Below are 12,512 nucleotides of genomic sequence, written 5' to 3'. Positions count from 1 at the left end.
TCTGTCACAAGTCTCCATAATTGGTAATCTTATAGGCTGTCTCACCAGAGTAGTCAAGGGACTGAATGGCTTGTAGAAGCTGAACTACTCTCACGTACCTACTGGTGTTCAGGCACGCTGGTTGGGCAGCATGAGAGAAGCATTCACAGCTGCTGCATGTGCAGTGTACGCATTGGCACTTTACCAAGTTGAGGGATAAGTATAGGATTTCCACCTCGAAGTATTATCAGTCGAACACCTGAGAAAGTGGAAACGCGCATACAGATACTCTTATTCCAGAAAAATTGCACATGAACTCTTAATGCAGAATTTTAATCACCTGTTAAAAGCTCTTGTCAGGTTTGATATTGTCTTTTTTTGTAATTAAAACAATTCATTTGCATTTCTAATCTGCTTCTCTTTAGAAAAGCAATAAATAAGCAGAGTATAGTAACCCTTTCACTTCTATCTTTGCAAGGGCTTAGTGTCTTTATTCATACTCTACCTGGTATGTCTTGTAACACTGGGCTGCATTTCCTTTGTGAGTGTGCCTCTTAGCAGCAATTTTTTTTTTTTTTTTTGGCAATTCCAATGGACTTGTTTGTGCCAGCAACCTGTTGAAATCCTGTGCATCCTAAATAAGGACAAACACAAGTGCTTGTGGCATCACAGTTCATTAACTCAGAAATGAACTCTTTGTATGGTGGTAGGGAGATTGAGAATGAGGAGAAGTGGGGTAGGGGAGGACCTGCCTTTCTGAAATTCCACAATCCCATGACCAGGGTGTCAGCTAGTTTCTTCTTCTGGGTACTTGCATACTATATTAGATAAGATCCTAGAGACAGAGGGAAAAAACATTTATTTGGTTTAAATACAATTTAATAGTCTTCTGCCTGGTGGGGAGAGAACTCAGTAGTGATGTAATTGCCTAGGCTGACATGAGGTCTGGTCGGCCTGAGATAGCAAGACTCATTTTCCTATTGCTTTCATGTACTGGAAAAGTACCTCTTGTTATATACCCAAGCTGATTACAAGTTAGGACAAGAAATGTAGGAAAAACTTTTACGATCTAAACAGCATTTAAGACCATAGAATCCAATTATCCTAACTGCAATTTGACTAGGTCAAAACACTCTAACTCTCAAAGTGCTTTTGGATCTTTAATGAGCCATTGATTGGTAATGACCTTAGTTTTACATTGTATCCAAAAGACAGCACCTTCAGCAGAAGGATGTCCTTACACACCATCTTTTGGTTTTGACTCCAAACTGAATCAGAAGGAAGGGTGTCATACTCTGAAAAAACCACCACTTATGCAAGCACCTGGAGTTTTATATGGGACATCCTTTCAAATCCTGACGAGACTCAAAATAATCTTCTCAAAAACTAAGATAGATTGCCGCATGATGATATGTGGCTGCAGGCCTTACTATCTTGGCTGTTCAATACTGAGTTGTCACAAAACTTTCCAATATGTTTTGAAGAAAACCTGAATGCTGCAAAACATACACTTGGAGGTGACTTTGAACTAAAAATCAGATAATTTGCTTGATTCTTTGGTTTCTCAAGATGGATGTTTGCTTCCTTAATGTTTTTTTCTCTCTCAGTTTCTGCCACTGCCTTCTACAAAGCACAACCTGTAATTCAGTTCATGTGTGAAGTTCTTGACATTCATAACATTGATGAACAACCGAGACCTCTGACTGATTCTCATCGGGTAAAATTCACCAAAGAGATAAAGGGTGAGTAGAAAATTCTCTCTAATCAGCATGGAACAGATTGTATCTAATGTACTCAGAGGTTAGCTATGATAGACACATTAACTGAAAGTTTCAGAATTAATGTAACATGGATTAAAAGTGAGTGTGTCCAAAAGAACTGCAATATTTACTATCTTTAGATCCAGAATTAATATATGAGCTGCATGGCTCTTTAAATTGTCTGCAAAACTTAACAAAGATGAAATACTAGATAAACTCTGATGTTTAAAAGGTCAAACAGTAAGACTGCTTATTATAATGAATGTACCAGAGCAGTCACATTGCTGGATGACTGATTCTTATTTAGGAGATAACATCAATGAAACATGCACTCCTGCTGCTATTTAAATGCTGAGGCAAAGCAAATACATTGGTTTTCAAAGCTGGAGTCATTGATTATATGACAGTATTTTATTGCTATGACTTTGCATCAATTGTGGGGATAGCTCAGTGGTATTGGACAACATTAGGCTGGGGGAATCAAATTCCACCTTTGAAGAACTGAATTAGTTGGTGGCAGTTTGGGTAGTTTCATTACATATACGTTATGTTCAGTGTCTGCTTTTCACACTTTGCACTCCAGTGTATGGAGTAATTTGCAGCAGGGGTAAAACCTTGTTATGAAAGTTTGAGCAGAGTCTTCTCCTGAGATGTTTTTTCTGTCACTTGCTGCAAGCGTACATTCCATTTAAGAACCAGTCAGTTTAAAAAGGAAGTGTACAGCCAGTCAGCCCCCGGTGTTTGTAAAATCAAAACATTCTTTTAAAACTGTACCTTTAATGATAAAGTATGTGTAACTGGCTCAAACACAAATCTTTCTGTTTTAAATCAGTCAGAATGCAGCATGTCTAACTGTACAGTGAGCAGCTGTCACTCTACTTCACCAACACATCTCAGTCATTGTAATAGAAATAGCCACTGTAAGAAAACACTGCAAGGTAAATTAACCTTGGTTGTTAATATTTATTTGTATTATAGTAATACTTAGGGGCCCCAACTAAGATTAGAGCACCTTGTGCTAAGCACTGTGCATATACATAGTAAGAGACAGTTCCGGCCCTGAAGAACTTTCAATTTAAACAGGCAACAAAGGGTCAGAGGGGAAACAGTCTGAGAGGTGAAGTGATTTTTCCCAGAGTCAGAGTAGATCATTGGGAATAGAACCCAGATCTCCTGAATCCCAGTCCAGTATCTTATCTATTGGACCTAATTGCTGCCTCATCCATTTTTCATGTCCCTGAATGCAGAGAAAGTGCAGCAGGAGACCATTATCCTATGACACTGCCATCACTATATCATTTTTATGTAAATATCAACTTTCTAGTTATTGTTATCAGGAAGTAATAGAGTACAGTTAACTTGGATTACTATATAATTACTAGAGTTCCAGTGGAATTTCTGTGAATTTACCGCTTGATATCATGGAATAGCATGAATTAATTCATGTTAACTGTGCAATCAATGCTTGTTGCCATGGTGCAAAAGAAGATATAAAGCATACAGTCAGGAATCTGATCGTGCTTAAAGAGCATGGACTAGATCTTAACTTCAGCTTCTCAAGATCATACAGAAACTTATGAAGAATCTCTAGAATTTATAAATACTGATGTTGCAATGAAAGTAAAGCAATTAGTCAAAATATTGATTAAAGCTAATGAGTATAAGTGGGAGAAATCAGTTTAAAGATTACTTGCCTATCTTACTATCCCTTTGAACAGATGTGGTTCCTCAGTCCTAGGATGCATTGGAATTGCACACCATGGGGAAAAGAGCGTAGCTGCCCATTGGGAACCTGAACAGAAGGCTATATTTTGAATCCAGACTTCAGTCTCCATGAGACTAGTCCAACTTATCTTAAAATTAGTGTAACAGCTGCAACCACAGTTATAAATTACTGTACTTTGAATTGCATGTATTGTAACTAGGATTTATTTTTAAAAGAAGTTCGTGATTCTTCACTATTAGAAATATTAAAAATAACTACCTCTTAATTGAAATTCAGAAATCAAATAATGCATTAAATACAGAACACCAGTTTCTAACACTGTATCATGAGATCATTGTATCTATTTGACACTCAGTGGTGCTTGATTCTTGTGTGTGTACTCTTATAAGAAAACTTATGTCAATACTTAACCTGTATCTGTTGAATGACATTGCTTTTTCTTGTTGCTTTCATGCAGGTCTGAAGGTTGAAGTGACTCACTGTGGAACAATGAGACGGAAATACCGTGTTTGTAATGTAACAAGGAGACCTGCCAGTCATCAAACGTAAGCAAACATTTGTCAGAGTGGAGAACGTGTAGTAGCTTACTTACCCTAACATCCCTTGGAGGGACTGAGAGTTTATTAAAATCATTTTGGCAAATTCTAGTAGCTGGTAGTTACACTTTCAATGCTATTTTGACTAAAACTCTTGTGGTGTCTTTCCAGCTTCCCTTTACAGTTAGAAAATGGCCAGACAGTGGAGAGAACGGTAGCACAGTACTTCAGAGAGAAATATAACCTCCAGCTGAAATACCCTCATCTTCCTTGTCTACAAGTGGGACAAGAGCAGAAACACACCTACCTGCCTCTAGAAGTAATGATTCTGATAAAGCAGTGTTTTAATCCAATAGCATCTTTTTGCAAAGTATTAATTTATATATTTTGTGCAATTAATATAAGCTGTTTAGCATATTTGTATATGCGTTACTCATTCTTTTCTTGTTACTGCTTTGGTCTTACTACAGATGGAGGTAAACTTTAAACCAGATGATCTTTTCTTTCTTTTAATGTGGCTATCAATCAAGTCACTGTGAAAATAGATTTAAGTATCAGCTACATGAGTACAGAAGATTTGCATATAGTGACTGCATAATTTCTTGTGTGGCATTAGGAATGTTGCACCTATAAAGACTGTCGATTTTATTTATTTTTCTTAAAGGTATGTAACATTGTGGCAGGCCAGCGATGTATCAAGAAGCTAACAGACAATCAGACATCAACTATGATAAAAGCAACAGCAAGATCTGCCCCGGATAGACAAGAGGAAATTAGCAGATTGGTTAGTTCATAACTTCTGTATCAGAGGATGAGCATATTCATCTTCACTAAACGGCATTGCATTAGTGAAGACAGTTACATTTCTCTGTGCACTGACCCTGTCTCTGTCCTTTGCTACTAAAGCCTCTTGCTGTATTCTCAGATAAATGTCCTAAAGGCTCCTGCTCCCATGACTCCTTTGATCCCTTCCACTGAATAAAATATCTAGGTCAAGCATTCAGGCTAGCCTTCCTGTTGTATAATCTTCACATACCACATGGCCACCAGAACCTGTTTGGTACCTCCCTTCCAGCATTTGGACACGCCTAGATTTTTATTAACTAAAGTTATTTGATTAGATATCTCTAATTAAAGGTTTAGAGGTGTGGTCTGAGCCCAGGACTGAAAAGTTAGGAACTCCTGTGTTCTAATTATGGATTTTACACCGGCTACTCTTTACCTGATTCAGCAAAGCACTGAAGCATGTGCTTAACATTAAGCAGCTGAGGTCTCCCATTGAAGTCAGTGGAACTTCAGGTGCTTACAGTTAAGCATGTGGTTGGTGTTTTACTGGAATGAGACCTTAGTTTTTCACTTTATCAACAGTCTGAAAAATGAACAGCGTTCTTAACTGTCTTACAGGGATGGTCTGAGAATTAATATATGTAAATTGGTGAGACCCCCTACCTACCTCATGCGCTTATCTACCCCTTCCCATATTATCTGAACACCTGACAATTTTTAATCTTTTGATATACACTCAACATTGCTGTGAGGTAGAGAAGTACTATTATATCCTCATTTCACAGATGGAGGGAGCTAATGTACAGAAACTAAGTAACTTGCCTAAAGTTCCACAGGAAGCCTGTGGTAAAACAGGAAGTTGAACCCCTGTTTCCCATGTCCCAGGCTAGCACTTTTACCACTGGGTGATAGCTTTCCTCAATATGTGCCAAATAGCAGCACTTGCCTCTTTCTAGCCTCTTTATGCCTGACAGAACCAGCCTCTCTAAAACACGTTAACATTTTTCTGACTTAGAACTGTTGAGGTATAAAACGTTGGAAATATCTGGTTTTATTAGAATAACATTATGAAAACAATTGAGTAAATTGGTTCTTGGGTAGCTTAAGGGAACGAATAAGATCTCATTTCAAGGAGGCAAGTGGTTTGAATGAGAGTTTTGGTTAATCAAGGACTGGGTAAATGAGATTGGACAGTTTTATATGATCCTTAATTTTTGCTCTTAGTGAAAAGGACATTTACCAGAACACTTGTGCCGCTCTCTTATAGGTGATCTCATTTGTAGATGCAGATTAAAAATTGAACAGAGTTTTGTAACATGGAAACTTTTCCTTTCCCCAGGTAAGAAGTGCAAATTATGATGCAGATCCATTTGTTCAAGAGTTTCAATTTAAAGTTCGGGATGAGATGGCCCATGTGACGGGGCGTGTGCTTCCAGCTCCAATGTTGCAGTATGGAGGACGGGTGAGAATCTTATTGTTTTTCCTTTTTTAATTTTGCTGTACAATAAACCTCAGGTGATTCTCCTTGCAAAACTGAAAACTTTGTGACAGCTCAGTTCCCTTGTAGTAGTGCAGCAGCTCAGAATTTGAGCCATATAAGCCTTGTGATTGTGAGGGGTGTTTTCCTAAAATAGAAAATAGTGTTTTTTCTCTCTCACTGTTTCAATCAGTTGAATATCAGCGTATTTCTTCTATCTCTGTAGAATCGAACAGTGGCAACCCCAAGCCATGGCGTATGGGATATGCGAGGGAAACAGTTTCACACTGGTGTTGAAATCAAAATGTGGGCCATAGCTTGCTTTGCAACGCAGAGACAATGCAGAGAAGAAATACTGAAGTAAGGCATGTCATAGTTCAGGCATTGTACCATTCTTTTAGTGAACCCATCATGTTCAAAATTCTAATATGGCACTTGCTACAAATGCGGGGCCTACTCTAGCCTAGTGGTCAGGCTGGGGAAAGAGCATTTGACTTGGAATGTAAAACTACTTCTGTGCTGGAGCTTGGAAAATCTGCTATCTTTGCAGCTGAAACAGCATATGGGGTACTGTGTGTTAAATGTTTCTCCTTCTGCGGTGTTGCCACAGTGGGGCATGGAATAAACTGCTATTTAGTGTATTTGTCCTAAAGCATACCTTACGGAGTCCTAAAGTCATCTAAAGTCTGCCCCCTCTAGCTTTTCATGATGGTATTTTAAGGCTGTCCCCATCCTTATCAGAGTTCAGTGCTCCCATAAGAGCTGATCAGCACTCTATGCTTACTTGACCTAAAAGGGTTTCACTTGAGCAAGCATACAATTTTTCTTTCCCCTTCTACTTTGACTGTTAGGTATGGATGCTGTTGTTGAAGTTCAGTAAACTCCATTCTGTTTCACTAGGGGTTTTACTGATCAGCTACGCAAGATTTCCAAGGATGCAGGAATGCCAATCCAAGGCCAGCCATGTTTTTGCAAATATGCACAAGGTGCGGACAGCGTGGAACCAATGTTCCGACACCTTAAAAACACCTATTCAGGGCTCCAGCTCATCATCGTCATCTTGCCAGGGAAAACACCCGTATATGGTAAGGGAATAATATAAGGGGAGGGTATATGTTTTGGCTCAAGAGTTCTAGCTGGAGTAATCACTCCTCAGCTTGTAAGATGCTAAATTCTAGATGACTATCATCTAGTCATCTGAAACCAGGTGCTTTATCATAAGCTATAATGTATGGGAGACAGGTCAAGGCATGCATTTGAATTGGAAGTTAATAGGGCAGAATGTAAATTTGAATAATAGTGGATTTGGCTGTATTCTATTCTCTGCCTTAATTTCAAACAGGTTTAAAAATCTTAATACATTTAAAAAAAAATTAAATTAATGCTTGCTTCTCAGCGGAGGTGAAACGTGTGGGAGACACGCTGTTGGGGATGGCCACGCAGTGCGTTCAAGTCAAGAATGTCATAAAAACCTCTCCTCAGACTCTCTCAAACCTGTGCCTAAAGATTAATGTTAAATTAGGAGGAATCAACAACATTCTTGTACCTCATCAACGGTAAGAATCTTTAATGGGGCCCACTTTGTGATTTATGACGTCTGCTGTCAATTTGATATTTTACATTCAAAATTAATCTTTGGAAAGGGGGTTAAGTGTGAAATTGTTTGTTCACTGTGGAACCAAAGATGTTGCTCCTGGCATTGCAACATTGCATCACACAGCAAATCCTGGTTCAGCAGTGACCTCCAGGATTCTTCCTGTCTGATATGATATGTGGAAACTTGGGTCATATTGAAGCTCTCCCCAGTAGGTGTCAAAATGGCTGTTAGTCTCTGAATCAGAAGGTTGTAAGTCAGATCCCCATATGAGGTGTTGGATACTACCCAGTACTTGAGGAGAAGTGAATAAGAAGAGATCCTGTAGTTCTAGAAGTATTGTCTTTGAATGGAGGTATTAAGTTAAAATTCTATCTGTAGAAGCTGTCTGGGTGGAAGCTTAGGGGATACCACAGCACTCTTCAGAAAAGATCACAGTCCTCAGCCAACAGACAAGTTCTGCTGTCCTGTATGCTGTTAGTGGTGGTAGAGCATGTGCTATATGTCTTTCATCTCTGCTGCACCATAATAGGCCATCATGTTCATCCTCCTGCCGGTGCATGACGGTTCTGTATACTGTATTCAAATGCTTTGTCCCAGTCAATTTTAAATGTTTCAAGTGACAAGGCGGCTTCTACCTTGCTTGTGAGACTTTTGTTCTGATAGATTTCACTGATGAGAAGCTTTTCCTGATGATGGCTCACTAGCCATGGTCACTGTACTACTAGTCTAGTCTAAATGCATTTCCATTCTCTTAGAACAGACAGTCCATAGACAGCAGAAGTCTTAGTGTCCACCCTGGAGACTCAGCTTTTGGCCTTCATAACTCCAAGTGTCACTAGAATAGATATATTCTTGAAAAAAGTGGCGTATGCAGAGGGTAACGTGATGGTCCAAAATAACCTCTTGCAAGTTCTCTGAAAGCTCTGGGCCAGGCATAGGTGGCCAAAGTGACTCATGAAGCACATAGTCTATTCTCTAGTCCCTGGAGAATGGGTTGCAAGCTTTAACATACCACTTTACTATTCATTCCATGTCACCCAGAACAGTCTGTATTCTCTAGCTACATTTTATTGTGCCATTTTTTGTATGTACAATGCCTAGCACAATGGGGGGCCCCATTCTTAATTGGTCTTTAGGCACTACCATAATCAACATGATTGATAACCATCGTGATATGTTGATGTAGGGAATTATTTTTAATACTGGGCCATAATTTTAAAACTAATTTCTGCAATAGAATCATATCAGCAGTAAATATTGATGTATTTTGGAATGACCACTAGAATCTTTAGGACATGTTCACAACAATATAGCTGACACTGATGGTGTTGTCTAAACATAGTCTTCTGAGTGTCTGGTACAAATGTCTTCTCCCTCCCTACCCATACTCAGGTTAAGAAACAAAATTCAGAATTGAGCAATTCAATTGTAGGTGAATGGTTGGTTCTAGATTGACTTGTCACTTTTTTTTTTAAAGACCTTCTGTGTTCCAACAACCAGTGATCTTCTTGGGAGCAGATGTCACTCATCCACCTGCTGGGGATGGAAAGAAGCCTTCCATTGCTGCTGTAAGTCCTATTAAATTGGCTTAGTTTTTCCATCTGTTATGAAAAGGTGAGAATAGAAAATGCAGCTACAGAGGACTGAAACTTCAAAAATTAACTCATTGACTTTTTATGTGGCTTTCATTTTCTCCTTCATATTCCAGTTGTCTGCATACAGAAATCAGACACCTTCTTGAAAACAAAAGTAGTACTTAAAATTTCTGATTAATGCTTTTTAGTATTGTAATATACTTTTTAAGTGAAGATGAAGTTATGTTAGTAGTGCTATTAAACAATAGTTCTTTGAGAGAACATAACTGAATTGTAAGTCCTCTAAATTCCAAAAGAACCAGTGCACCTCTAATAGTTAAAACACGCTGCTGTGTTTATATTAAAAAAAAAAAAAAGATGACGTTAAGAGACTGGTGTTGGCAGGAAGATCTTCATAATTTTCACCTTTTCAGCCTGGGAAGGACAAGCAGGATATAAGGTGAGATGTTTGGACACTTGGGGTACTCATGCTTCCCTTCATGAATGGGAATTAGTGTCTACCTTAAAGGAAGCTACCTGCTTTCTATCAAGAGTGGCGTGTGTAAAACAAATAAAAGTATTTCACGGAATGGAAGGAGGGGAACATTCAGAGTTCCTAGTGAAGAGATAATGAACCAGGAATAGTCTTGCTTGAATTACTAAAGTGGGGGTAGGAGAGGAAATATTGCAATATCAACAAAAGAGGAAGAATATTTCTGAGGCAAATATAAAATAGGCTTTTTTGTGTAGGGCTGGTAAAAGGAAAGTTTCAAACACTTTCCCATAAGAAGTTTAAGGTTTCTAAACCACATCTTACAATAAATTCTGTGCCATTTGCTTAAATGATCTGATTACATTCTCTATTCTCTTCTTAAAACAAACCTTTAAATTTAAAACCTCTTCCCTCTTCCCGGTAAAATATTTCATATCAATTCCATATGGACCTTTTACATTCTCATTTTTTTACCCTAGGTTGTAGGTAGTATGGATGCTCATCCAAGCAGGTATTGTGCCACAGTGAGAGTTCAAAGACCTCGGCAAGAGATTATTCAAGATTTGGCCTCCATGGTAAGAGAACTTCTCATCCAGTTCTACAAGTCAACACGCTTCAAACCTACACGTATCATCTTCTACAGGGATGGGGTTTCTGAAGGACAGTTTCGACAGGTTGGTTACACTTGAATTTTTTATTGTGGCAAGATTTGGATTGAGAAATGTAGTTTCATTTTTCACACTTGGACCTGAGTTAAATTGTAGCACCATAATGTATTGGCTATACTTCTTATGGAAGTGGAAATTCCCAGCAGATGGAAACTGCTCAGAGTTCTTCAGATTGGACTGAGAAAAATAGTGATATATTATATCAAATGGATGAAAAATGTGTTTCTTGGTTGGGGAGCTGATCATTTAGACCCAGGGAAGAGTACAGATTTCCTTGACTTCCCACAAATTACTAATATTGCATAACAAGCATGGGACCAATGTTAACTACAGAATGCTGTTTACTAGGCACAATGTGCAGAGTACAATGTAAGAGTAAACTAATCTATTATTTCTGTCCTGTAGGTGTTGTATTATGAGCTACTAGCAATTAGAGAGGCCTGCATTAGTCTGGAGAAAGATTACCAGCCTGGAATAACCTACATCGTAGTGCAGAAACGACACCACACACGATTGTTCTGTGCGGACAGAACTGAACGGGTAATCCTTAGCCCATTCCAGTATAGTTATATATGGGGAAAGATTAATAAAGAGAACATTATGCTAGTATTTTGCTAACTCTACAAATATTCAAAATCCACTTGATGTATTTCTTACATTCAAAGGAGATACTCAAAATTTACAGGTGCAAAAAATTGATCCCAAACTTATTTTGTATTTGAAAATCTTACTTTATTTTACTCTAAATTCAATCCTAAAACTTCAGCTGATGAGTCTGGTTCTTGCAGGATTACAGATGTTCATGTGTCATGCTATGCTCAGAAAGTAAAATTATTTATTAATTAAGCCATGGTTAATGATCATTTGGAAGAGAGCTAAATATCTTGAAATACTATTTGATACAGGCGCTATAAAAGTGTTAAATACAAGAGAATGTGAAACCACAAAGGACTTTATTTCAGTCAATTTCACTTGTTTTCTGAGTGATCTAATGCAGACTGGATGGGCACGCAAACCAAAACATACACAGTTAAGTCTTTAACTACTTCCTTCTTCTGAGGGCAGATGGAGATGAAAGTGCTGTGGATGCAGCATGCTTAACTTTAGAGGGAGGAGGAGAGTGCTTTATCCAAAGCAAACATCCCAGATCATTACATTTGCTTATTCCAAATGGGGGTTAAGATGAGGGCTTCATTCATTGAATGCTGTTATACTGCAAATGGAAGTTTCTGTTTCCAAGTTATAATTGGATGGCATAAGTACATCATACTTTTTATTGCTTTATTTTCTGAAAAATTGACTAGTTAACATTGCTTTCATCAAAACCCCTCTGTAGGTTGGAAGAAGTGGCAACATTCCAGCTGGAACAACTGTAGATACAGATATTACACACCCATATGAGTTTGATTTTTACCTCTGTAGCCATGCTGGAATACAGGTAAGATTTCTTTCTTTAAAAATGAATACATATGGCTTCAGCAAGTATTCTTTCCCTCTTTTTGAAAATATGTCTACACACACACAACTGTGTGTTAGACAAACGTCTTCTCGTTCACTGTGAAACCTGTCTCTGGGACCAGCACTACCAATGACTTGTTAGGTACCTTTTATTTTCATAATCTGTTTTGATATGAGGTTGGTTTATTTGAAGAGAAGTAATGAACCCACCTCATATAAATTAGGAAAGTAGAACACTGTTAAACACCTATTTAGCTATAATGAAATAAACATTGTTTACATTTGAGAACTTGATTCTATTTGAGGATTGAAAGTAACATTGAAAATCGGTTGACTTAAGCCTAGACTGATGGTAAACTATAAGATATGGAAATTGAACCTAGCAGTGTGGTGGTGTTGCTAGCAGTGCAACGGGAGTACAACTTAATGAGGAAAATTACATCAAAATACTGAGTTCA

General features: G+C 38.1%; 1 protein-coding gene across 2 annotated transcripts in view; it reads left to right on the top strand.

The window, feature by feature from the left end:
• Positions 1-12,512, top strand: part of AGO3 (argonaute RISC catalytic component 3) — a 51,982-nt gene that overhangs the window by 28,211 nt on the left and 11,259 nt on the right. The window contains exons 6-18 of one of the 2 annotated variants that reach the window (XM_067533929.1): positions 1,587-1,721; positions 2,576-2,677; positions 3,923-4,010; positions 4,173-4,320; positions 4,666-4,785; positions 6,127-6,249; positions 6,491-6,624; positions 7,165-7,349; positions 7,661-7,820; positions 9,339-9,429; positions 10,408-10,602; positions 11,002-11,136; positions 11,933-12,034. In XM_067533929.1, the coding sequence (XP_067390030.1) occupies positions 1,587-1,721; positions 2,576-2,677; positions 3,923-4,010; positions 4,173-4,320; positions 4,666-4,785; positions 6,127-6,249; positions 6,491-6,624; positions 7,165-7,349; positions 7,661-7,820; positions 9,339-9,429; positions 10,408-10,602; positions 11,002-11,136; positions 11,933-12,034 (1,718 nt within the window). The remainder of the gene's footprint in view (positions 1-1,586; positions 1,722-2,575; positions 2,678-3,922; positions 4,011-4,172; positions 4,321-4,665; positions 4,786-6,126; positions 6,250-6,490; positions 6,625-7,164; positions 7,350-7,660; positions 7,821-9,338; positions 9,430-10,407; positions 10,603-11,001; positions 11,137-11,932; positions 12,035-12,512) is intronic. The other variant, XM_067533930.1, reaches the window with a different exon arrangement.

The sequence above is a fragment of the Emydura macquarii genome, unplaced genomic scaffold (assembly GCF_026122565.2).
Source record: "Emydura macquarii macquarii isolate MOO-44397 ecotype Brisbane River unplaced genomic scaffold, CSIRO-AGI_Emac_v2 contig_3348, whole genome shotgun sequence".
Lineage (NCBI taxonomy): Eukaryota > Metazoa > Chordata > Testudines > Chelidae > Emydura > Emydura macquarii.
The sequence above is the reverse complement of the archived record's forward strand: the minus strand, read 5'-3'. Positions and strand labels throughout refer to the sequence as shown.